The sequence below is a fragment of the Colletotrichum fioriniae genome (assembly GCF_027942845.1).
Source record: "Colletotrichum fioriniae strain IMI 355084 chromosome Unknown scaffold_10, whole genome shotgun sequence".
Lineage (NCBI taxonomy): Eukaryota > Fungi > Ascomycota > Sordariomycetes > Glomerellales > Glomerellaceae > Colletotrichum > Colletotrichum fioriniae.
The window spans coordinates 1,644,168-1,670,222 of NW_027076846.1; the positions used below are offsets into that span (position 1 = coordinate 1,644,168).

A 26,055-nucleotide genomic window follows, 5' to 3' on the forward strand; every position below is an offset into this window, starting at 1 on the left:
AGAATTCGATCTGCGACTATCCTGGAAGGGCAATCCCGATTGTGGTCAAGACGCGCCTGGACGCGTTAAGCCCCTCCTGAATCTCAGCGCGAAAGTCGCTCCAAACTAACTTGGCTTAGTCATCGACTTGGTGATTAACAGCTCCACTAAGCAACTGGACCCCACCACCACCACCACCCAGTCTTCTTTACGTTCAACCTCACCTTCGTACCGAACTACATGTGACGCACGAAAGGGACAACGTCGTGAATCATGGGCACTATTTATATGATTTATACCCGATGATCGTTCGTCAGTTTTCGAACCTTTTCTACGATTGGAATTCGCGCACACACACCAAAGACTTATTCCACTTCCTTTAGGAACAACTGATGGGCTGCTGGCTACCTGGACGGATCTTCAAATTGTCCAATGGCATGTTGCTCAATCACCGTCATTGGCTGCGGACCGTCCACGTTCACCACGTAGCTCCTCTCTTTTGCAGAAAGAGCCTGCGCCCCGATGCAATGTCGTCGAAGGAGAAGCTGTTCGTTCGCCTCATGTTGGGCGGCGGGAAACTGACTATCTGCAGTCGACCCCAATGGCAGCCTTTTAGGCACAAAGGTTGGGCAGAGCTCCGCCAGCCTGGCCTGGCACTACTTAGTCAAGCTCTCGCCTTCCATGTTTGTGCTGTGCTACCTCGGCGTCTCTGCAACCTGCAAGCTGCATTGCCATATTTACTTTCACTGGGACGAGGAAGATCCTCACTTTGTCAAACTGATTGTTCATATCTTTCATTGGTCAATTTCACTATGCTGCCCTCTGGAAAGACACTGCCCGTCCAACTTTTGTTTCGACTAAAGCATTAACACAGAATAGTTCCGTTCTTGCCGATCAATGAGACGTATAGCTATCGACGACATCCTCGAGTATGGAAGGAAACCCCGGAAAAAAAACCGCAAACTTGGGCCACCTTAGTTGTGGTACCTCGCCCCCGATCGCCCAAGTGGTTCAAACGGATTGTCTTGGTGTCGGCTCATGTACTGTTTTGCTTGTCGCGCTCTCTCTTCGTACGTTTCCTCGTCTCGAAACAAAGCGCCCCTTTCTAGAGAAGACCGACGGAATCGAGTTTCCAGTCGTCGCCTCCGTGTGTCGGCAGCCAGCTCCTCCTCGCCCACCCGTCGATCTTCAAATCTCACTTCATCACGGATCGTCAATCTCCTCACATTATCCAAATCATCTTCGTGTCTTGCACGGACAACCTCTTCCGAATCGACAATGCGGAAGCTGGGCCGCCTGTGTATGACACGGGGCGGTAGCACAACTTGTCGACGGCGGCCGAGACTGTTGAACAGCTCAATGTCTTCCAGGTCGTTGTTATAGGCCGTATCTGCTAGCCGCCGGGGCCGGAATGCTTCATGCTCAAAGCGGTCGACTCCGCCAGGCATTATCAATGGTGGGGGTGGAGGTGAATGAGGCATACGACCGCGAGGAACATCGTAATCAAAGAGGCGATAGTCCTGCTTCGTATGGTATCGATGGTGGCTACGGCTACGGCTGCGGCTTCGACTGCGACCGCGACTTGGAAGACGACCGCGGCGGTGGTTATGTCTGCCGGAGTCCGAGGACCCAGTGACGGATGTACTCGGCGTACGGTCCGATCCGCTCCAACTATCGTCCGAGCGCGAGCTTCCGGAGCTTCCAGAGCTTCTTGAAGGGAGGTCATAAACCTTGGTTTTACCCTTCTCTGTCTTGATGACTTTGACGTCGGCTTTCTCTTTGCCAGGTTTCGGCAACGGGAACGGAGGGCGAGGTGGTAAAACCACTGGTTGCGGGTGAAGTCGCTGAAATTCTTCATGCTGCTGTCGCATCGCCAACTCATGACCTTGCTGTCGTGCAAATAATTGATGATCAAGATGGTGCTGCCGCTGTTGATCACGTAGGCGTTGTTGATGTTCAATCTCCCGTTCCCTCTCTTTGAGAATGGCCTTTGCATCCTCGCCGAAGCGCGGCTCTCGTTTGAAATATACTGTCATAGAGATGGTCTCCAGGAGGTTCTTCTTTGATTTCCTTTCTTTGACCTTGGTTACCACGACCTTCTTGGCCTTTCTCCCGGCCATGTATTGACGGTACTCAATGGAGTCCTTGCTGAGCTTCCTGATCTTAGTGCTGATCTGTTGCAGAGTGTAATAGAACCGCCTGTCAAGGTTGTGTGCGTCGAGATTGTTTTGCGCCTTTTCGATCTGACGCTGCTGCGTCCCTGTGAGGTCGAGCTTCTTCTGCATTGCCGTCTTGCCCTCAGCATCAAGTTGACGGATGGTTCGGGTTATGGCCGGCTTAGAGAGGTCTTGGACCTCTGTGCGGATGACATTCTCCCAGGTCGATTTGACGGGGTTTCCTTCGTCGTCAATCTCGTTTGGGTCATTGACCTTTTCGAACCGGTATACGACATACTCGGACAAGGCTTCGCGTGCATCGGCATCGGTCATACGCTCGTTGCGAAGATCTGAACGCTCAACAAGACGCTTGCGCCGTAGCTCAGGTGGAATCACGTCGTTGGGAGGCTGAACCGGCATGGGTCGAGGCATCATCATCGGAGCTACCATCGGGGCTGCTGGACGTGGAATGACATGATGAGCCGGCGGTCCTTGAGCGGGAGGTTTGGGCGCCGGCGGAGGAGGCGGTGGATGCGGTCCACCTCGTACCGTCGCCCCTTGAGGGTGTTTCGGCTGACCGGAAGTGAGATTGACAACGCCAGCTGGAAGGGGGGCCATGATGGTGACGAGAATTGTAAGGATGCTAGGACTCGGAGGCTAGTCTCGAGGGGGCCTGGGGGCAGGTAAGGCACGTCTTATATGGGTAGCCTGTACCCGACGTCCCGGGAAGCTAACGTGCAATAAGATAGGAGGGAGACAAGTATTCAGAATAGGATGTCGTGCCGGAAGAAGTCGAGAGGGTTGTGGCTGTCTCGACTCGGAGACGGCGCCAGACAAAGTGAGGCGAGCGCAGTCCTTTGTGGAAGGGTGTATGAGACAAAATGAGCGACAAGAGGGTGTGTTGGTACTTATGCTGTTGGCATGCCGTTGGTATGATGTTGGTCTGTCTTGATCTTTGTTCCTGGCTGCAGGATGCAGGTCTGGGCTCGGCGAGAAGAACGGACTGGCCACCATCAACAACTTTGGCCGCAGCAGCACGTATCTCGACTGATTTCTTTCCGATGATACGAGCCCTGTACTTGAAATGTCGAGGTCAGCTATCCGGCTTCATACGTCCGATGAGGGGAAAGAAGAAGATGGGAGAGAAGGGTGGGAAATAGTGATGGTAAGAAGAGGGGGCGGGCGTTGCGAGCTTTCAGGAAGCCAGGAAGCTGACTTTCACCGCCAGGAATATGCAATTGTCTACCATATGCGTAACCTATCACTCAACCCAGCAAGCCACCTACTCATATGATACTTCGTCGCTCTCGAGGCATCCATTTGCACCATCCCTGTCGGTTCGGTGAAGTGGTGGGCACCGCCCAGTCGAGCGCCACGTTCCTCACCTTTGGATTGGCAGCCTGGTCATCAAACGGCAATTATTTCAACTGCGATACTTGAGACGCCTGCCTCCCTCGCCTGAGCCAGAGAGTTTGACCTGGTCGATGGATGAACTCGACTAGACGAAACACAGTCTGAATTGCCACCCAGAGTCCAACGGGTCCCGGCGACGGTGGATTGTACATTTCTCATAAACCTGAGTCGTCTGTATTAGAGCTGCACTCCGAATCGGAAGCTGTCACCGTGTCTTGGCAAATCTGAGCTCCTATGCTACACGCCGAGAGCTGCTCATTTACCGTCTCTGCCGGTGCTCATTACCCCGCAAGAGACTGGCTTTGTCTTGCACGGACGAGTTTGACGGGCGGGAGGGAGGGTCGACCCGGAAGGCGGACATGGCGAACAGTGGAAATGGTCCGCGCCGCACGAAACAAGGCAACCATCCGGCTGAATATCTGTTAACTTCGATTCCCCCACCGAAGACGTGCCGCTTTTTCTTCAGGTGTGTGGAGGATGCGCATTGCAGAGTGTGTCCAGCTGTGTGGCTTGATCGGCAAATCAACGCATGCCCAGGGCCGGCTCAATCGGGTATAGGATTCTTACACTTCTGGGTGCGATCACCGACCACAATCAATGGCCACGACTCCCCCTCTAGACGACTCCAATTGGTGAGAGGTGCATCAAATGACTCCGATAAGGGACATCCAGCAACGACCTGCAGAATAATGTTACACGGCAGAAGCCCTAGGTGTTTGACCAATCAAGCTGACACGACACGAAGGAATGGGCAAGAATACAAGATTCTTCCCGGTCATAGGATGCGAATTCGAGATGCCAGCGATCGAGACATGCGTACGTCTATATGCAGGACGTGAGAGAGACTATTCTGAGTCCGTAACAACCGAGACATTAAGGCTGTTCGTCGACGAGTGTGTTGCAGTCGGTACCGCCCTCGGCTTCGTATCAAAGATAGGATTCGAAGGGCGCCTCTCATTCAGGTTGTGGTCTGGAACGTGCGAATTCTACCTCGATCTTTGGAGCTGGCCTGGTCGGTGGTTCATCTGACACTTGAACAAGACCATTCTAAATGGAGCATCTTACGTGGCCGGTCTTCTGATACGAGTCCGATCCAAACGCCGCTTTTCGCTGGCGCCTATTTTCTCCCCCGTTCACGTCGTTCCCATGGCCTCATAGCATCCCAGAGTGCTCGAATGATGTGTAGTGGCAGAGAACAATGAGACAATAGTGCCATCTGGTCTCAGTTGTCATTGCAGAGCCGCACCTTAACTGACGTGACTGACAGCTGCTCTGATCGGTCACTTCCTTTACAAGCACCACCCATGCAACAACGAAGGGTCTCTACTGCCTCGCGAAACCTCTTCAACTCACTCAATCTTTCAGAGACAGGGGAGGCCTGTCTACACCGTCTATCATTCAAGCTCGATGATATTCAGACGCCGCGGCTGATCAGCAAAAGCCTAGACCAAGGCTGTCAGTTGTGTTGGTACACAACATCCACAGCGCTGGCACGAACTCGCATTTCCTGACGACACGGAAGTATCAGACCTCGGTGCCTTCGATGCGTGTATTCCCAACGTTCTGCTCATCGGCACTGCACGTCGAGAAGCCCGGGTCCCACAGCGACTGAAATAGTCTTTGTGCATGGCCTTTGCGTGACGTTGGACACGCAGATTTTCACATCAGAGGTATACAAGAAAAATCTCCTCACGCACCCTGGAATCTATCTTCGCCGTAGCCATTGCAGAGATGCCTAATGCCACAGGGACTTCCTTGCTCTCCTCATGTACAACGCGTACAATCGAGCGATCTGGCGGCTTTCCGTCAAACTGCGGGTCCTTCCTTTGTCCTTAGAAGCCGAAAAGCTGTACTCCGTGTCACAAACAAGAGGCCTTGCTCCTGGTTCTTACCGTCTACAATGCCGCCATCATCTGTATATGTGCCCAACGGTCGAGGGAGGACAAGAGCTGTCACTCTCGCCGGCTCATTCAATTCTCAACTGATCATCATGTCAGTACATTCAAGAAGTTTCGGCACAGTGAGATTATCCTCGAATGCTGAGTATTTGGTGTAACCTCTACAAAGCACATGGCTTGAAGAGGAATCAGTCAGGATGCTGATAATCCCTGCAAGTAGAAGAGCCCTTGGCTTCCACACAACAAGACGCCACCCCTCATTCACATGTACCAGCCTGCGCCCGGTTACAACGCCAAGGTTGTAGATGGGTGTAGAAATCACAACTTTTCTCAAACTTTTTGCCCATTCTCAACGAGGCTAGCAAAAGCGCGGTTGCCTCGTTTCTTTCGGCTGACGTGACTGACTGGGTTTTTGCACAATGTACAGCACTTTGGCTGGCCATCTACAGCGTTTAGCATTCCTTTCTCGACTCCCTATTCGCAATCCATCTCCTGCCTACCTAGTATGATCGGAGATGGTTGGCTCATCTGTAACACGGCGTCAAGTCGATGCCTCTCTAAAGAATTAATCAGCAAGGCAGCAACGAGGTGATGATGTGCCAAGATACATACTCGGTATGACGCCAACCGTTGAACTCGCAAAAGGCGTTCCCTTGCCGGGTAGAGCCTTTGAGACAGCGCCTCTACCCGAGGACACCACACTTGTCTCAACTCGCGCCACTTATCCGACCGGACAAGTCCGAAGTCAAGAGGTGAGTGTCTTTCCGAGAGTGTGTGCTTACGGCTTGGATGCCTGGCTCAGCCTGCGGTGTGAGATGCTGGCCTCTTTTCGTCCTCTGCTGGGGAACACACAGGTTGTGCCACCACTCACCTGGCACTTTTCCAGATTCAACGTCAGGAAAAGGTTTGCAGATACAATACTCGTATTTCTGAAAGGGGTGGTATTCTTCGTCTTTGATTGGTGACCAGTTTGGGTGCCTCACGATTGTAAGACGATTCTGTTACCCATCCTCCTCGATGTTCTAAGGAAGAGAACTTGGTCAATATGATCAACAACAGTCACGGTATGTCTGAAAAGAGGAATCGATTAACGAGTTTCAAGCCACACACATGGGGTCAAGGATTAAGAATGGCATATAGCGCAGTCGTGTCTCGTACATATCGTCCCAAGTCGTCAAAGGTAAGTAAGTCAGGTAGGAAGAAGACCTCCCATGCATAACCACGACTAAGTCCCCAAGAACAGGATCGAGAACTCCTCGATCAATTTATAGGAGGGGCTGTTTCAAACAGCCGGGTTATGAAGATTTTGATGAAGGATATTAACCTGGGTAAGTTGTTGCATTGATCACATCGAAGCTGCACAACGCACGATACCTCGTCCCTTATTATAAAGTTATCTCAATTACCAGCGATCTTGAGACTCAAATCCCAGTCATGAATGTCTTAAAAGCCTACCCAATTGTCCATGGTGCAAAAAAATAAGCCATTTGCAAACAAACTTTCCGCGGCGTGTTTTTGTTTGCTTCTGCTCAATGGGCTGGAGGCACCTTCCCCCTCAATCCACTCCTGCCCCCTTTTCACTTAAAACTGTGATAGTATTCACCATTGAAACTAGCTCACCGCTCTCGCCTGAGTGTGTATTCCATGAGAGACTCATATCCAGAAGACAAAAAAGTCCTTTGCTCTTGCCTTGGAAAAGTTTCTTCCCACAAACAATTCAACCCTCACAAAAGTGGCTCAACGACAATCAACAACAAACAATCTCAGTTCCCCTCTACACCTCACATCACAATATCCCACCCTCCACTCTCAAACACCACCGAAATGAAGAGCATCGCCATCATCACCTCCTTCTCCGTCATCTTGGGCGCGATTGTCACCTCTGCTGCTCCTGCTGAGCAGCCGGTCAAGGCCGACATGGCCACGATCTGCGAGATCACCGAGGCTCCCTTCGCCAACGCTGTCTGCCAACCCTTCATAGCCCCCGATGGCAGCGTTTTCGCTGTCTTCACTCTCGATCCCGTCAAGTCCAACGAGGGCAACTTCGACAGCATGAAGACTGCCGTCAACTCTGGAGCCACCAGCTGGATCCCTAACAAGATGGCTGGCAACGAGGACTTCTGCGACAACGTCAATGGCCTTCACTCTGGCCACATCAACCCCTACATGCCCCTCGTCTCCGATTGCCTCGTCATCAAGGACTGGGCCGCCTCCAATGCTGGCCACTGGGCCGTCTCCAAGGCCGACTTGGACAAGCATCGCTGGGTCGCTCTCTCTGTCGTTGGCACCTGCGCCTTTGTTGTCGGCGCCACTAAGGAGAACCGCCCCGAGGCTGGTATCAACATTGGTAACCAGGATGTCACCGAGATCATTCAGCAGGCCATCGAGAAGCACAGAATGATGGACCAGGTCGAGGTTGCTGGTCGCTCTTCTTGCATTGCCTCGTGTGGCAAGGTCGCTACTGACTGGTACATCGCCAACCCCGACATGATCAAGTGGGACAACTGAGGAATGAGCATACCTTACGCTATAGATTTGGCTCTTGAGAAGAAACATCCTTACAGGGTTGACAAGGATTCACAAGGAACGGGTTACAGGAGCAGGTAGTTTGTGACTGCTTCTTGGAATTCTTTGAGGTTACATTGGAAGGATACTTCAGTAGGCCATCATCAATAGCTTCAATACACAGGCTTCGCTACAATGACTGACCCCATGTGAATGAACTACTCACCACAATAGCCAAGTCTGGCGCCTTGGAAAACAGAAGGTTGACTGAGCCCCATATGGACAAGATATCTCACCTTGATCCGGCTATTCATGTTACACAGCGCACAGAGAGTGAAATACTTTACATCAGGGCCCTGGACGTGAATACTGTACTTCCAGATCCCTTCATTTGATAATTGCCATAACTTAGGTACTATGTTTTTTTTTTTCTCTCTTCACCTCACGCTGCTCCGACGTGCCTTCCCCCTCACGACTGGCGTTTCTGTACACCCACAATCGCACCTTCTCCCTTTGTTTTCCCTCCTTCCTCTGCTATCAAGCGAGCAAACACACAGATTTCAAAGCACCTTGTTCACTGCTTCAGACTTCCAGTAAGGCAATTACCGCCTCGAGGCTATACCACCCGAGACCTCCTTGCCTCTTGTTTTCTTCACCTCTACCTACCCGCCTACCCCACGATTGTCAAACACGACGACTACCACAGCCAGAAGCAGACAAAGTTCTACATTTTCTTTACCCCAAGAGATAGCTTCCATCTGTATCACCAATCAAGTCTCCCAAATAACACCCCTCAAGATGGTTGTCATGGTCCGTCTCCTCGCTACCGCTACCGCTGTGATGGCCCTTGCCGTCGCTGCCAACCCTGTTGCCCAGGGCCCTGGAATCATCCATGATCCTGCCTGTGGCTCTCTCTGCGCCTTCACCGAGCCCCCTTGTCCCAAGGCTGTCTGCCACGAGGTCCTTCTCGGCAACGGCAAGTGCAAGGCCATCTTCACGGTTCCGAAGATCGACAAGGCCGACTCCACGGAAGTGGAGAGAGTTGTCTCCTCGGTTGTGGAGGTCAAGCAAACCAAGAAGAGTGTCGACGACATTGCCAAGGGTAACATCAACACGGAAGATACTCTCCTTGCCAGAGACACCTTCACTCCCATCATCAACTACTTCAGCACCTCTTCCTTCTCCAAGCGTCACATTTTCAAGAAAAGCGACAAGTCCGAGAAGGTCTGTAAGGGACAAGGCGTTACCTGCTACAACCGCAACCAGAAGGCCTTAACTAAGGACTGCATGGAGATATACAAGCATATGGGCAAGACAGACGGCACCTGGACCTTCTCTGACCTTGATCTCCGTGGCACCAAATGGGTTGAGTTCATGCGCATCGGCACTTGTCTCGTCGCCGTCGGTTCTGAATTCGCCAATGTTCAAGGTTCCCCGATCAATGGCAAGAGTTCCAAGATCGGCAACCTCGACATGTTTGGCATCTTCGCTCAGAGCTTCGATCACTGCGGCAAGGACGGTAACATGGAAGTCAGAGGCAGTATCGGCTGCAAGGAATTTCCACTCAGCTTCTGGATCGTCGCAACGGACAAGTACGACTGTTGCAAGTCCGACCCGCCTCTGAAGCACGATTAGATGTCTGGAATCACCAGCAAGATCTGAAAGGTTGGAGAAGGATACAAGGGAATGCTCGGGAAACTTGGGTTAGCTTTGGTTCACCATCATCAACTTTGAGAACACCGCGGAGGAACTGTGACTTTGATAGTTGCAGTCCCCTGCGTAGCTATCAGTAGCCAGAGAAATCAAAAATCGCGGTTCATCCGACACAATACCTGTCTGTCTCGTTGTGACATGTGTTAGATGTCAGGAAGGGTTGACGTTGTTCCATGTTGAGCCTCATCCTCCCCATAACCTTCGTGAGTCAGGCCCCGTTTGACCTAGTCCTCTTACCTCGTCGGGGCAGGATCCTCTTCAGGACATAGAGTTTACCTCACAAGGGACGACTCAGTAGATGTGCAGAAAGCACGCATCAGATGGCGAACATGACGGACGGTCTCCGTTGTTTCGCCGTCCTTCTTGGCGTCTTGCCACTACCTCAACGACAAAAGTGTGAAGAGAGACATGGAACGATAGAATGCCAAACGGTGCTGCATGGAAACAGTAGAAGTCAGATTAATCCATGTCGATTCCCGACGCCATTGTCGTTCATCTTACAACGAGCTTTCTCACCTTGGCCAGACCTTTCTCGTCTTCATGCCCTCGCTCTTGGACGTTGACACGGTGTTACATCAATCCACCCCGCACCGATCCGAGTTCGTAGATCATACTCGAGAATGCAACAGCAGCGGCTTTGAGTACGACGTTTTGCCAAAAATCCGGACGTTCGGCAATCGAATGGCACTCAAAACTTGTCCTACAAGCCCCAACGACACCCACACCATCAACTTCTGGTGGAGTGAGGGTTGCAGTGTCAAACAAGAATCTACCGGCCTGTCGGAGCAATTAGAAATCGAAGTAGCGCCATACGCGATAAACCCACGTCGTTTGTGTCTATGATTGTCGCGGGGCAGGCGAATGAGCACGGCGCGCGCGAGCGCGCGAGAGACTTGAGTTTTGAAACCTGAGCAACCTTTCCGCCAGCCTGCTCCTGGCTCGGACCAGAAGCATCGGCCTCCGCGCGATCTCATGCGTCCAGCCTAAAACTCGCAGAGTGCCCGCGTCCATCATGCTTCCCTGCTCGGGGTCTCTCTTGTCTGCCATTCCAGCCCTGCGGTCTTCCCGGTAGAGAAATCACTCTAACACGGATAGGCTGATCCCAAAGCTTCGATCGACTCTGGTGCCTGAGCTTTTATCCCAGGGCCCCGCGGCGAGGGCGGAGGGGGGCCCAAGTGTGTCGTTCTGAATTGCGAGGAAGAGCAAGACTTGGGCACCTGGTCGGACCGTGCCGACTCTTCCTTTCCCGCTCGCCTTGTTGCTTGGGAGATCCTTGGCCTGCTTCTGTCCTGTTCACTCGGCGCAATGAACAGTCCGGTTGAGTCAAGTTGAGCGGATGTCCCTGGAACTCTTTTAATGATGAAGTGACTGCCGCCACTTTTGCTGTACTTCCAAGTCAACATTGCTCAGAAGGAAGAAGCAGACAGTTCTACCATCCATTCCTTTGGTTTTGGTTGTTGATTTTCTCCATGTTTGTATATATGGGTTCCGATATTCTTCTCGGCGAATTGTCATCTCGGTCTCGGTGTAAGACGTCATGCCCGCGGGAGCGCTCGCTCTGGTCGCCTTACTAGCTGCAGCTGTTTCGTGCGTACCGTCGACCCAGGACCTCAGGACCGACATAACCATCATTCGAGACAATGACCTCCTGGGTGAGTCGCAACCAGTATCACATATCCAAAAGTCCCTGACTGACAATGGCAACCTTCTAGACTCGAAAAGCCCAGCGGCTAATGCAAGCGCTCTCTTCCTCAGGGCCCGGGTACCATTACGAGAGGCCAAGTCCATGTGCAGCGGTCTCGGTGAACAGCTGTTGGAGGCAGATTCGAACCACACTCAGAGGATACTAGACATTCTCGACTATCAAGAGCCAGATGCTGACTTGTCAGCAATCTGGGTTATGCCAAAGAACGGCGATGATCCCCAAACGATCAATCTTAAAGGCGAGGTCTCCTCTGCCGGCACATCCGACACGAACACCGTTCTTTGCACGCAGACGGCGCCATACTCCAACGGTATAGCTCAGGATAGCAGTCCGAGGTGGCAGACTGTAGTTTACTCCAACAGAGAAGCAGTACTCGGCTTCCGCGATAGGAACAGCTTCCGCTTTCATGGCATGCGTTACGCTACAAAGACGAAGCGGTTCGCATACCCTAAGATGTATCGAGGCTCTGGCGGTAATGCTACCGCGCTTGAATTCGGCTCCCCTTGCTATCAGGGGTTCGGCGGCGCAGAAGACTGCCTGTACCTGAACGTTTACACGCCGTATCTTCCCCGTAACAGACGCATAGACAGCGGTCTCCGGCCGGTCATGTTCTGGATTCACGGCGGAGCTCTGACGAGTGGCTTTGGCAGTGATCCCCTGTTTGACGGGGGAAACCTGGCGTCTCGTGGTGATGTAGTCGTCGTGACCATCAACTACCGGCTGGGGTCTCTGGGCTATTTGGCCATTGACGATGGCGAGACAAATGGCAACTTTGGTCTGGCCGACCAGATCCTGGCATTGGACTGGGTCCGACAACACATCCGAGACTTTGGAGGAGACCCAAGCAAGATCACCATATTTGGCCAGTCCGCCGGAGCTGCCTCCGTCCGCGCGATGATGGCGTCTCCAAAGGCTGCCGGCAAGTTTGCGGGCGCGATCCCGCTCAGCAACCTCGGGGGCTTGGCGTACGGGACGTCGTACTCCAAGTACTTCTCCATCGAGGAACAGCTAGATCTCGTGGGCAACGCTATTCTCGGCACGACGAACTGCACCAACGCAACGTCGCAGCTCGACTGTCTGAGAGACGCGCCGCTTGGCAGTCTCGGACCAGGAGCGCGGTACCTCGTCAACGACGGTGTCTACCTGACGACAGATGAGTTGCCTCTCAGGGGAGACTCTCTCAACGTCAACGTCATGATGGGAATCACATCTGAAGACGGCTTACCGTTTTTGATTTTCCCACGTAATGGAACAGTCCTCAACGATACCCAGTGGCTCACATCTCAGGGTCTCCCAGCTCCGCCACGGCGTCTTTTCCCTCCGACAGATGTCAGAAATCAGACGCGGGCGGCGTTCGGTGTGGGCGCCAGGCTCGCGACGGACGCGATGTTCCGCTGCGTAGACCAAGCTACGGCGTACGCGGGCTTGGAGAACGGCGTCCTGGGGTCCAAGGTGTACTACTATGAGTTTGAGCGGACGTACCAGACGCCCGAGTGGCCGCGACTTGACATCTGCGAGGCGCCCAAGTCAAAGGCTCACCCGAATGGAGATCCCGAGTCGCCCGCCAACAACCTCCGATGCCACTCGGGCGAGTTGCTTCCGCTGTTTGGTAATCTCGTACGACAGGGAAATCCGCTTCGAGACGAGAACGACTTGCCCTGGATGCAATATCTCGTCGACACGTTCACCTCGTTTGCAAGGACTTATGATCCTAATCCGGATAAGGCCTTCCTCAGGGCCAGAGGATTCGAAAGCACGTTGAGGGCGTTAGAAAAGTCTGGGCCCTGGGAGCCGTCCGTGAAAGGCGACATGAAGATGAGGGCCATTGATTGGCCCGTGAAAGACAATATGATGAAAGGATTCAAGGATGTCGAGCAATGCGAGTGGCTCAAGTTGCCGCTCGACTTTTACGTTTGAGTAAATAATTTACAATGGCCGAAGGGGAAAGATGCACATACAAGCATTCGGGACCTACATAATTAGATATTTAGTACATGACACCGCGTAGAAGGGTTTTATACAGCCCCTAATAAATGCATCCTTTCTTAGATACGACACGAAAAAGACAACCCCCCTTTCCAGTATCCCCATTCAATAGCCAACGTCTAGCAAGGAAGCAACTCACTGCCATGGGTGGTGATACGTCGGAAATGGAACCAACCGCATGTGCAATCAGTATAGCTGTGGCGAAGCTATCTGCGGCGAGGTCTTATTGGGCCACGATTGTATGGTCGCATGTAGGGTCCGGGAGGGGTAAATCTGCCTGACAGCCTTGTCTCGCTGACTTTTTCTTTGTCGACGGTAGAATAATAAGGTGCCTCATCAGTCTCTCAAGTCTCTTGTGAACGTTCTTGTCTTCACAAGTCTCCTTGTACTTGCGGTCTCACACACCTACACCTAGTACATCGTCCTCATCATCGATGGAGGCAGCTATCGGAGTGATTGGGCTCTCTTTACAGCTCATCGACTCTGCCATCAAAGTCAAGAGAGTCGTCACATCTTACCGGTCTGCCTCGGCGGAGATCAACCGGCTGGCACTCAAGATCGAAAGGGTCGAGGTAATATGCGGTGCGATCAAAGACAGTCTCGAGGGAGACGCATCTTCGAGACAGTGCTCTGATCTCATCAAGACCTGGGGTGTATGTGTTCTCAGAAGTATCTCATCGACACTCGCCGAGATTCATGCCATCATCAAAAAGCTGGAAAGAAAAGGTGGGAAGAGACGGCCCTTCAACACCGCGGGATTCACATTTCTGGAATGCAAAGATGACATATCTCGGTTGAGCAAGTGGCTGGACGATGATATGAATTACCTGCAACATATGATGACTGCGGAGATACTGTGCGCATTCCGAGTTCTACTTCTGAAAGCTCCGAACTGACTCTGTAAATAGCTCTAGGTGCAACATCGTCCAGCAGCTGACCATTCACCACAAGACCGAAGCATCTGAGTTTTCAAACATGTGCTATACTCACATGCAGTCTGCTCTGCGACAAGATGACAACGGCGACCTGCTATCCGAGCCAAGACATACAACAATGGTGAAAACAGGCGATCAGAAGGTGATCGAAGCGTTCGGCTTTCGATTCCAAAACCAAACCAGGACAGTACTCAAGAAGTCTAGCTCTCACGGTGCACAGGAGGTGTCCAATACAAGCGAGATCAAGACTTACACTTTCGGGCACAGCTGTTTTTCCTACAGGATAGAACTGCATTGGTCCATGAGCAACTTGAGTCCCATGGGCTGCGCCCTCGCCGTTCGCCATGTTCTCACTAAAGATAAAGACGGAAAGCTGGTGGAGAGGATGTTGCATATTATGTGCGATGGAGACTTGCTGGCGCTGCAAGACCTGCTCTCTACCAGAACAATCACTTTAGGCACCATGCTGGGGGATAGGACGCTATTCGAGGTAAGGCCTGGTGTTCAGCACTCGATGGAGATCTTGAGAGGGCTCACTTCTTGTCGGTCACAGTCGGCAGCAGTTTGCAGCCAGCCGTCTCTTTGCCGCTTCCTCGCCCATCAGAATATTGATTTGTGCATAGATGAGAAGTATGACTCAGAATGCACACATATCTTTGCCAAGTATGCAGGCTAACAGAATGGCTAGCATCTGTAGGCCTGATCACTGGGTCGGGTTGATCAGTCCCAGTCTCATACTTGGAGCTTCTGATGCCCTGGACCGTCTTTTTGAAGTAGACGAAATTGTTCAGCTCACACAACTATCCAGACCCATGAGGCTTAGGCTAATGGCCAGTTGTGTTGGAGATCTTGAGTCTCTGGTTGCCGTGTACAGACGATGCAGAGTGCCTGGCCTGGATAGAATGGAGAGAAAAGCTTTCTTCGATGCTATTTGGGACATGGCAGTTCGCCTTTTGGTGATTCAGGCCCATCACCATCCATTTTGGTGCCGAGAAGATCGGCGAGCAAGAGACTGGACTCGCCTTTTTGTTGAATTGATCAATGAAGGCGTGGATGTCCACAAGATCTGCAGCATCCAGACTTACGATACATTTAATCACTTTCAAAGGCATAACACCGTGCTTTCTTTTCTAATTCGGAGCTCTCCCTGCCCCTATACAGTCGAGGCTGCCATTTCACACTGGGTGAGGATTTTGCTGGTAGCTGGAGTTGATGTCGCCAGGTATCTCCAACGTGAAGAACCCCATTTCCAGCAATACATCGATTGGCTACCCCCTTCCAACAAGGCCAGGGCATGGGTTCCAGGTGCAACACAGATTGCTGGGTTTAACGTCCCTCTGTTGCACCTAAATGTCGACCCGCACAGCAAAGCATACGAAGTCAGAAACGAGTTTAAAAACTTTGGAGAAATTTTCAAAGGCGACGTTTTGCCCCATCTCGGAGACTTGACGATGATAGGAAACACGCATTGTCGGCAGCACGTGTTATGGAAATCCTGCGAACTCTCTGAATCCGAAGAAACTGAATGGCCATTTGTTTTCAACCTTGTACGGGACTATGAACCAGACGGTCGTTTTTTTAATTGGAATTGTTCACATCCCGACAGCAATCTTCCTTCAAGTTTTCAATACGCCCAGAGACTCATGCAGGAGAGGTTCAACAGAAGGCAGATGAAAACCCTCTACCGATCTGGATATCTCAAAAGAGAAAAACGGCCATTGAAGATACCAGGAGCCTGGCCAGATCCCGCATGGTAGTTTGGAATGGTGATCACGAACCTACAAGCCTTATATAGACAATTCCTATTCTTCTCTTAAGCGGTGAATGTCCAAAGGCAAGTAATGACACGTTCACGAGGCCAACTAAACTGCCTATAAACTTTCCCTACCCTGGAGTCCATATACCATCTGGTGCCTACACCAGGTGGCCGACGGCCTTTAGATCTCACCCGGCTCTGAGGGCTCTCATAGCTGTCTACTACGAGGGAAATGAATCTAACCTCATCACCAGCTACAATGACGGGCTTTGAGGCTCACTTTCAACGAACAGCTTTTTTTAATTGGCCTACGGCGTACCTACATGGATCTTTGCAATATCCAAGGTCAGACTTCGTCCAGATCCAGCGCCTGGATCGGCTTTAAGTCAGAACTTAGTCTTTTTCCTTTTGCGTTGAAGAATCTTCTTGCAGAGGCCAAGATCCCGCTCAAAACCTGGCCTATAATGAAACGAGTATAGTAGTAACGCTCGATATTTCGCTAGAGACGCAAGAAACTGGAGGGCTTACCAGATACCGGCGTTGAAAAAAAAAACAGATAAAGAAAGAAGGAATAACGAACTCGTAAGGCACAGAATGAGGTTCATTTCAAACCTCTAGCCAAGGCACCCAGGGTCCATATATAGTGAATCGGTACCAGTCAGGTTTATGTGAATATTCTCTTCATTACAAGATCGGTAATTGCCAGGCCGGTGCTCCATCATGCACAACCGCCCTAGGCCCAGTTCATGCGGATTAGGCGCCTGTCTACGCTTAGGGAACAGTAAAGACCACCTTCTATCTGACAACACCTCTTACCGAGGGGGATTGGGTAGCGGCCTGGGTCCGACAATCTGTCTACGACCCGCCCCGATGCCCTGAGCACCCCGATTCTGGTTGTCTCCCCCAGTGTATCCCGCCCACTGGCTCACATCCCAGCGACCTCCAATGCCACCGCCAATACCGTCAACTCCGTTGCCACTGGGAACCGCCTTGGCCGTCTCTTTCTGGGACTCCTCCCACTCACGCTGTCGTTCGCGTTCCATCTCCATCTCTCGCTCGAGCAGCGACTTTGAAGCCCAACCACCCGCCTTAGTCTTGGTCTGGCTTTGAGCGCGCCGGCGGTCCTCGCCGTCTTGCTCGGCAGTAGCACCAAGCTCGCGTGAGTATGTCTGCTTGGCGACCAATGGCGCAGGAGCTGCGTTATTGTTGAGATATCTGTCAGTTCGGCTAGGTGGGGCCCGCGCAGCCGCCTGATAAGCAGCTGGATCCGGGAGCGGCCGACCACCCGTCGTGTGCGCTATAGCCTTTTGAGGAGGCGAGGCGACTGCCATTGGATCAGGGAGTGGTCTCGGCGATCTTGGTGGCGGCGCGGGGGGCTCGTCATCTTGGTTTGAGTCTTGGTGTTGCGACCACGCCGTCTGGAGAACCTCACGCTCATTTCTGGACCATGAGTCTTGACGGCTAGGGGTTCCATCTGAAGGCCGGCTCCTAGACCGAACACGTTCCTTGGGATCGTTGGTGACGGCCAGTGTCCTGCCCGTCCGTCCCTGGCGTTCAAGTTCATACTGCCTTTCGCGTTCCCTGGCCTCTTCGAGCTCTCTCTCCAGCTCAGCAATCCGATCGGCTCCAGTCTTTTGTGCTTTGATGCCTTGTTCAGACTGGTATTGGCTGAGGAACTGGCCCCGTAGTCGTGCGTCACTCTTGCTCCTTAAACGGCTTTGCTCTTCGTTCAAGCGTGCTTGAGCTTCGGCCTCCTTCTTGCGTCGATCCTCGTCCCTCGCACGCCATTCCTTTTCCTGCCTGTCCCACTCGAGCTTCTCCGCTTTGGCGTCCTCTTCCGCTTGCCTCACTTTCAGCAGTCGTTGTTCCTCTTCTTCTTGTTTTCGCATGGCCTCGCGTTCGTCCTCCAGTTTCTTGCGTCTTTCTGTGTCCTCTTGCTGTTGCTGTTGGCGCTGATACTCCTCCTCGAGTTCTTTCTCCTTTCGAATGCGCTCCTTCTCGGCCAAACTAGGCACTGCAGGACCAGCACTTGTGATCTGCCTCCGACTGCCAAATGAGATTCCTAGGTTTCCTTGGCTGGCACCGCCCATGTAGCCGTACTGAGCTATGTTCCAAGCGGGAGATGTAGCGCCTTCGTGTTCCTTTCTGCTCCAGCTGGTAACCGGGGAAGTAGGCTTAGTCGGGCTCCAGCGACCCGAGCCGGAGTCTCCGGTCTTGGCACTGGTCAGAGTAGGCCGAGGCGAGCCGAAGCCTGATGCATTGGAGAATCCACGCGACCTCGTCGGCGATGGGGTTCCGCGGCCAGTCCCTTGGGGGCTCATCACTCCTCCTCGGCTCCGGCTCCCAATTGCCGTCGGAAACTTGGCTGGGTTTGCTGCGTTGGCGGCTCGACTGAAAGCACCCAGGCATTGAAGCACTTGGGCAGGGTCTTTTTGCTCAAATAAGTCGACGGTCAGGAAGACATCGTGGTCTTGGAGGTTGAGAGGAGGTTGTTTGCAGGCGCGCAGAAAGTGAGAGATATTTTCCATCTGGACGAATGGCATCGCCGACTTCTTGAATTTAACGCCTGGTGGTGGTACCGCGAGGTTAATCAATCTAAGGTATCTGGGTCAGTATTGGTAGTTATGCGAGATGTAAATTGACGCACTTGCAGAGCGCAACGCCATCCTTCAGTCCCTCCAGCAAGTCGCCTGCTGGTAGTCTTTCACCCAAGACTCCTTCGATCCAGCTGCTGACTTCTTTTGCAGCAGCCGGGGTGTACTTGTCGAGGCGCAATTTGCGCAAATCCTTGTCCAAGGACGATACAGAGGCCATGATGGCGTCGTCGTGGCGATTGATTAAGATAGTCTTTCGTATTGTTGTACCAAATCGAATCTTGCGGGTTCAGGAGCTTCGAGGTTGGTTTCGCGAGAGCGTTTCAGTAAGGCGGCGGTTAGGCGCTGACGTCGGCGGGGTCCGGCGATGACGGAGTTCAAGTGACGGATGCAAGTTTCTGTCGTTCTGCGCGCGTTGCGCGGGACTTGCTCCAGATGATATGGATGTTTCCCCGGTCGCGTATCTTCAGTCTTTTTGTAGGTGAAAACAAGTGTTAGGTCAATGTTTGCGGGGGAATCAAGGCAGTCGGGTGGCAGCTTGAAGTGATTGGAAGGCCCGATGAAGAACGGTCGTGGTGGGGATGTTTTAATTGTTTATGCATCTAGAGCCAGGCGCCGCTGGCGGGAACCTGGATAAGGTGACAGGACCCAGGGTCCGGCTGGACCGCCGCGGTCTTGCGGAGTGACGTGTGCGGTGGTGGCTGGCGGGGCCAATGCAACTCTGATTCTGCGAACGCTCAGTCGCGAGTTTCCATTGCAAAGGAAATATGTGGCTGACGATAAGATACGCCATTCCTCGGCCAAATTTCAAGTGGCGGTGCAATCCAAGGTTGACCTCATTACTTTTCTAGAACTTGGCGACTTTCGCATCTGAAAGCCTTGGGTTCCTGATTGAAGATATTTCTTTCCCAACCACCCATTTCAACAGCGCAAATGTCTTCAACACGGATATCACCAATTTTGGAGGCCTGGTACAAGTGGAAATCGCTCAGACTGCCATGGCGCAAACGCTTCCTTGTCGGCATGTTCCCATCCCCGTCCCCGGCCCATCGATCCCCATTGTCAATGACCGAGGAGAACTAACACGCTCGGTTCTAGGCCGTGACCTGCAGGGCTATACTTTCTGGGAGTTTCGAGAGTCCCGGGGAAATGGCCCCGGCCGCTTCCGCCGCATTGTCAACTATCCCCGATCAACCTACCTCTCCGACGTGAAGGTGTCACCGTTGTGGCATCAATGGCTGCGCTACACTCGAGAAGACCCCCCGACACTCGAAGAACAAACAAGAGAGGCATTTAGACAGGAGCGGATGAAAGTCTTGTCCGCGCAGGCCGACGCGAGATGGGAGGCAAAGCCTAGGCTTACCGATGCTCCAGGTCAGCAGACTGGTCAACCTCTGCCGTCTTTGAACACTGCCCAGTCACAGCCCACGGCGCCGGAACTGAAAGCAGCCAATACGAACGCGAAGACGACAGAAACGCCAGAGGATCAGGCTCAACTTGCGACCGATGCGAAGAAGAAATATGGCAAGGACCCTTGGGCGAAAGCCAGTGGGCCAAGCGAGGGCTGGCAGCCAGAAGCTTGGGTTCCGCCATCAGGGAAGAAATAACGAATTAAAAGACGGCATGCCAATTGTGTATTACTAGACGCCGGAAGAAATCTCCGCCCATGTACCAACAATAATTTGAAACCGGACCCAGCTGTCGAGTTCATGAGATCGTCCTTGGTACCGTTTGCTTCAAAAGCAATGCCCTAGCAGCGTGTCTGTATTTGGTCGCCCTCCAATGCAAACGCCTGAACGCCTATTCCCTGCTATTCCATGCCCAAATCCTGGCGCCATGCCTCGTAACAAGAGCTCTACTGTGTAATCGGTGCTTTAGTCGACGTCTTCCCTCTTGGTCTCCTTCTCTAGAGAGCCCCGAAGTCTCTCCTCTTGTCTCCTCCAGTGACTTCCTTCCTCGTAGTCCTTGCTTATTCTCAAAGCACTCCTGAGTCTCTCGCTCTCCTTGATTTTGGCGTCTGCCATCTCGTGGACCTGATGGCTTTTAAAGTGCTTCCGTACGGGACCACCGCCGCCGCCGCCACGGCTGTTCTTTTGTTTCTCGAGGTCGGCCAGTAGTTTCTTTCGCATTTCGTCGCATCGCTTCTCAACTTCTTCCTCGTCGAGGCTAGAGCACCGTTAGTATCATTGCGTGGCCAGAGATGGGGGAGGGGCATTAGCTTACCCTTCGTCTTCGAGAGTGTCACGCAGGTCGAGGACTTTGACCTCAACCTCACGCTTGCGATCATGTTCTAAGATCTCTTTATCGGGCTGTCGCTGCTTGTGGCGGAGCGAGTCGGCGTCTTTGGGAGGATAGGGCGCGCCATAGTCGCGTGGGCGCATGTGCGCAAGGTTGCGCTGAACATAGCCCGAAGTACCGCTACCACGAGGCGTTGAGAGACCGACGTTGTCAGACATGGTTATCGAGATTATTTGGTGTATACCAACTCTAGTCGGAGGAAGTGATTAATGCGCTGTTGATGTTGATCTCTCGCGTCGGTGTTGGCGGGAAAATTAAGATGTATCTCGGTACTTTGGATCTGCAAGAGACGTCACCGAGACTAGACCCTTGGCCATGGTACCGCAGACGAAGTTCAGTTGGGCCTTGAAAGGCGGTGAAAGTGGATAGAGAGATGCGGGCCGGCAGAAAACTTATGACGGGTGGGATGGTGGGGTACTGTTCCGCTTTGGGCGACGGGAAGACTCACTCAGTGTGAGAAGACTCATCGATGTAAGTGAGAAACAGAGCAAATTTCACCTCATCATATTTTTTTGCCAGAACCTCGGTACCCAAAATCACTTATATTCTCGACTTCAAAAACCTGGATTTAGCATTGAGACGCTTCAATCAAGCTAGGCTAAATTTACGACAATGCCATCACTTGAAGGTCTCACTGAGGGGCAGCCAACCCTCGATGCCATCAACAATGCAACTGCCCAAGAGACTGAGGAACTCAGTTTTCCGCCAGTCACGAAGGAGCATATTCTGAACTGTTCGTACGATAGTTGGTTCCCGAAGTACCGGACTGTGTCGATCAGATCCAGAATTATCAAGCTATCGCCTGACTTTGTCCAATACATCCGTGACGACGGCATTATTCTCGCCGACGACGATGAGCCGCAAGAGGATGAAGCAGAGGAGGAATGGTCCGCTTCCTCGAACACAGCCGGCGCGCCACGACGAAACCAACATCTCGAAGAAGATGATTCCGACGACGAACCCGAAGCTGACTGCCGACCGCCTAATGAGCGATTCCCTGAAATTCACCAAGAAATCAAGGAGAGGATCAAGGAGCTGGGTGGTGCCGTTGCGCCGAAGCTGAATTGGTCAGCACCGAAAGATGCCGCTTGGATTTCACCGCATCAGAACACGCTGAAATGCACGACGCCCAACGACATTTACCTCCTGCTCAAGAGCTCTAGCTTCGTTAGCCATGACCTGGAGCACGCTTTTGAGGACACCGTCCCCTCCTCCGCCAACAGGCCTTTCCAACCGGTCCTGGTCTTGAGACCCTTCTTTGCGCCAAACCCGGCCCTCGAGTTCCGGTGCTTCGTCAAACATCGCACTCTGATTGGTCTTTGCCAGCGTGACTGGAACTACTACCCCTTCCTCGATGGGTTACGACCCGCCTTGGTATCCAAGATCACCGATTTCTTCGAAGACCGCCTGCGCTTCACCTTCCCAGACGGCTCATTCACGTTTGACGTCTACGTTCCCGGGGACAGCGACTCACGCGACGAGCTTGGCAAGGTGCGCCTTATCGATATCAACCCCTGGGCGCCTCGGACAGATAGCCTGCTCTACAGCTGGGTGGAATTGCTAGAGTTCAAGGTTCCGGGACCCATCCTAGGCTCAGTTGCCAACGAAGAAGAGATTATTAGAATAGGCCCGGGTGTCAACGAGGAGGAACTTGTTGATGGCAGTGGCGTTGAAGAAACAACAGACGATGAAGACGTTGACGAATTGGTGCCTGAATTGAGGTTGGTCGAGAAGGATAACCCTGCTGCTTTCAACTTCAGCACACCGCAGTACTCGGCGCACAAACTTCCCAAGGAGGTCGTGGAGGCCAGCATGTCAGGCGACGGTGGCCTGAGGGAGTTCGCTCAGAGGTGGAAGGAGATGACGGAGGCTGAGGGTGGAGGTGATGTCTGGGAGAACCCTCCCACAGCTGAGTCGTGAGGTTCGTCGCAACGAGGTGAATGAATGGAGGACCATGGCTAGAATGATCCGGCCTACGGTCAGGTTAAGATTCGAAACAGCCATTAGAAGCTGAAGATTTGAAGACGGTCAGGGTTGGACTTCCCCCTTGCGCATGTTTCTTTCTTCCTGGCCCAACCCAGGTGCTCGAAAGGTTCTTCCCTTACGTTCCAAGGGATGTCTTGGCTCAGCCAAGGTAGGCGTTTGAAGTGGACGGGATACAAGAAACCAGCATTGCCAAAGCAGTATAGGTAGCGAAAGACCATTTGCCCTGCCACGTGCCTGCACCTCCAGTCTTTGACATTAGAACGTCGACTGTCACATGAAAGTAATAATCATCAAGGTGAGATCAAAGTAGTGACGTGATTGGTGACATGGCACCTTCTTATACCTACCTTAACCGTACGTTACCTACCTTACCTTATCCTACCACTTCTACACAACCTTAGGTAGGCTTCTCGATATGGATTACATAATACTCGGCAAAGCTTAGGCGGAGAACTTATGGCCCGAGCTCCCACTCCCAACTGCACCACAATGGAAGCACCCAAATTGTGAGTGGGACCGAACAGCAATCAGCAGCTTCTTCCCGCTCAATCAACACCAGCTCTTTCGAGGCCCCCAAACTCCTCATCACACACTCTTCCAGCTGACACCAGCTGCCCACTCTCAACGCCACTTATCATCGCCGACTAGCTAGAGCTCCCTCACCGTCCACCATCGCAAAAGAGGCAGCGTCCTCTTCGATTACCCCATGAGTGCCCGAGGCGGAAGCCGACCACCTCCTCGAGGCCGCCCAAACAAGGTGACGAAGCCCACAGCCGGCCTCAAGAGGGACGCTCACGGCCGCGCCAGTCGACACTCCTCCGTGGCTGCCGACCAGCTCGAGCAGCTCGCCCACGATGCGGAGGCCGAGGCCGAACACGAAGATGACGACGAGATAACCGCCCCTCCCCAACATCACCAACATCATCACCAGCAGCAACACCATCCGCACCCCTTCGACCTAGCCACCGCAGGCATCCTAGCCAACGGTCCTCCCGGCACGGTACCCGGCGCTGACCCCGATATCCATCCCGACCTACACAGCCTGCCGGCCCAGTTCGCCATGGAAGCCCAGATGGGCGGGCATGGTCCTGGCGGTATGTCGAGGACGGCCGAAGACCTCGCTTCCGAGAGTGGATACGGCCAGCTACTCATCGACAGTGCCCTCGCCAAGCGACTGGCCAACAATGAAGGAGAGCGACTCGCCGTACAACGCCGCCAGGATCAAACTCTGAACCTCAAGAGAAGGAGCAATGTCGAGGCACTACTGGCCCACGTATCGGGACAGGAGGCTCATAGTCCCTGCAAGAGCTGCCATAAAGGATATGGACCCTGGAATGGATGTGTGGTCGTCAGTGGCCAAATGTGTGGCAGCTGCGCCAACTGCTGGTTCAATGCGAGCGGCTCGCGCTGTTCTTTCCACGGTAAGCAAAATGGCCCACAAGCTCAACTAGATGTCAAGGTGTTGGGTGACTAACAAACTTGGCCACACAGAGAACAACCTGCCTCAGCACATGCCAGCCATACAGCTGCAGCCTGTGCCACAGGTGTCGGCGAATACAAGCTTTGCCGGCACAGCGCCGATGGCTCCCGGCATGGCCCCCGCAGGCCCCAGCTTCGGGCAGCCAGGCGCCGATCCGACCATTGCCCACTTCGTGAAAGATGTGTTGGACAGAGCCATGACGGAGGCACGGAGCGATAATCCCCACGTTCGATTCCAGCTCCGGATCGAAACGGCGGCGCGGCAGCTAGCATTGGCTAGCGCCGAGTACGCCGAGTTCCTCGCTCAGCAGGGGGGTCACGATCCGAGTCAGCATCCCGACCCAGAGGGCTCCGTTCCGGAGGCGGCGATGGGGGAGGGGGACAACGGGGCGTGAGAGAGGCTCTGGTCATCTTTCTTCCCCTCTATGCTTTCTGCTTACATCTCCGAGTACCGAAGTATCAAAGACGAGATGAATTCGATCATCGAGACTGCAAGGCACCTTCAGGACTGCGAAGTTTCTTCGGAGTTGCCAAGATGGGGTGCCCGAGTCACCGACTCTGCGCCTCAGCAGTCGGGCAGCAACTATCACGACGTATGGCCACAGCTTCTTTGGCGTCATCGTACCACTTTGCATTTGGGAGCAGGTTGAAGTCAGATATTCGACTTACTCGCTCATTAGTGTCCTCCCTTTGACTCCCCTTGGCGCTTGCATCGTCAGGCCCCGCCCTGTATGCGAACACGTAGACTCGGACAGGAACACGACAACGTCACGACGAAACAGGATGCAGAAGGGATTTGGGATATTCCCTGCTCAAAGAAACCAGAGTAGCCATGCGGCCAGAAATATAGGATGGACAACACAGACGACATTGAACAATAGCGGACATCGGAGGACAATGGTAGTCTGGCGGCTGGCTAGACCTCGAGCACACAGTTGTTTTCTGAGAAAGGGCCGGCTCACAATTACTTGGATTTAGTCGTTAACAGTCGTGCAAACGCAGATAGATTGATACCAAGAGCTTGTCAAAAAACAACAACAACGCATAGGTGAAACTTTCACTGAACCAGTCCCGAGTCCATACACTGCAAATCAGCGGATCTCAGAGGTGCAAGTGGATATCTGGATGTATTGTCTCATTCACTCTCATTCGCTCACACTTGACTTCTTGGCTTACACAGTACGGCATCTCATACCGGCTACACTCCATTCCCAAACCTATAGGCTATGATATTGATCACAAGCCCGCCTCTCCAGGGACTAGGATGTCTCTACTGCTGTCACACTGCCGGGGCTGTACAAACGATCCCGCCGCACCATAGTCCCGTCGTGGGAAGCGAAAACACACCCCTTGTGCCCTTCCCATATATATTCCGTCTTGTCATATATCTTCTAGTTTGGGAAAAGATCCAGCCGATTTGCCTTTTTTTTTCCGTTGCTGCTACGCCATTTCACCTAACCCGCCGCCTCCGTCCCCCCAGCCTGACAAATGGTCTGACGTTCAATGTGAGGCCACCCATCCATCATCTGTTGCAACAGTCCGCCTTGCACTACGCTGAGATGCGCACATAACCGGTATGGGTATGATTGATATAGGGTGAAGGGCGGACAGCCACTTTACAGACTACAGACGCCTGACAGCGTAGCATGCGC

At 52.9% G+C, this 26,055-nt stretch overlaps 8 protein-coding genes across 8 annotated transcripts; 5 read left to right on the forward strand and 3 right to left on the reverse strand.

The window, feature by feature from the left end:
- Positions 1-953: 953 nt before the first annotated feature.
- N0V96_008480 (uncharacterized protein) lies at positions 954-2,753 on the reverse strand (the record flags this gene model as incomplete). The annotated part of the gene is made up of 1 exon (XM_065758343.1): positions 954-2,753. The coding sequence occupies one exon, from the start codon at positions 2,751-2,753 to the stop codon at positions 954-956; it is 1,800 nt and encodes a 599-aa protein (XP_065613098.1).
- A 4,517-nt stretch (positions 2,754-7,270) lies between these two features.
- Positions 7,271-7,954, forward strand: N0V96_008481 (uncharacterized protein; the record flags this gene model as incomplete). Its single annotated transcript, XM_053190099.2, has 1 exon — positions 7,271-7,954. One exon carries the CDS (start codon positions 7,271-7,273, stop codon positions 7,952-7,954), a length of 684 nt encoding a protein of 227 aa, XP_053052521.2.
- Positions 7,955-8,749: 795 nt separating this feature from the next.
- On the forward strand, positions 8,750-9,586 carry N0V96_008482 (uncharacterized protein; the record flags this gene model as incomplete). Its single annotated transcript, XM_065758344.1, has 1 exon — positions 8,750-9,586. The coding sequence occupies one exon, from the start codon at positions 8,750-8,752 to the stop codon at positions 9,584-9,586; it is 837 nt and encodes a 278-aa protein (XP_065613099.1).
- Positions 9,587-11,201: 1,615 nt separating this feature from the next.
- On the forward strand, positions 11,202-13,286 carry N0V96_008483 (uncharacterized protein; the record flags this gene model as incomplete). Its single annotated transcript, XM_065758345.1, has 1 exon — positions 11,202-13,286. One exon carries the CDS (start codon positions 11,202-11,204, stop codon positions 13,284-13,286), a length of 2,085 nt encoding a protein of 694 aa, XP_065613100.1.
- Positions 13,287-16,858: 3,572 nt separating this feature from the next.
- Positions 16,859-18,860, reverse strand: SCP1 (calponin; the record flags this gene model as incomplete). The annotated part of the gene is made up of 2 exons (XM_053190102.2): positions 16,859-18,641; positions 18,694-18,860. The coding sequence occupies 2 exons, from the start codon at positions 18,858-18,860 to the stop codon at positions 16,859-16,861; spliced, it is 1,950 nt and encodes a 649-aa protein (XP_053052524.2).
- Positions 18,861-20,514: 1,654 nt separating this feature from the next.
- Positions 20,515-21,096, reverse strand: CWC21 (RNA-splicing factor; the record flags this gene model as incomplete). The annotated part of the gene is made up of 2 exons (XM_053190104.2): positions 20,515-20,806; positions 20,864-21,096. 2 exons carry the CDS (start codon positions 21,094-21,096, stop codon positions 20,515-20,517), a joined length of 525 nt encoding a protein of 174 aa, XP_053052526.1.
- Positions 21,097-21,550: 454 nt separating this feature from the next.
- Positions 21,551-22,858, forward strand: N0V96_008486 (uncharacterized protein; the record flags this gene model as incomplete). Its single annotated transcript, XM_053190105.2, has 1 exon — positions 21,551-22,858. The coding sequence occupies one exon, from the start codon at positions 21,551-21,553 to the stop codon at positions 22,856-22,858; it is 1,308 nt and encodes a 435-aa protein (XP_053052527.2).
- A 772-nt stretch (positions 22,859-23,630) lies between these two features.
- On the forward strand, positions 23,631-24,798 carry N0V96_008487 (uncharacterized protein; the record flags this gene model as incomplete). Its single annotated transcript, XM_065758346.1, has 2 exons — positions 23,631-24,390; positions 24,416-24,798. The coding sequence occupies 2 exons, from the start codon at positions 23,631-23,633 to the stop codon at positions 24,796-24,798; spliced, it is 1,143 nt and encodes a 380-aa protein (XP_065613101.1).
- Positions 24,799-26,055: the final 1,257 nt, after the last annotated feature.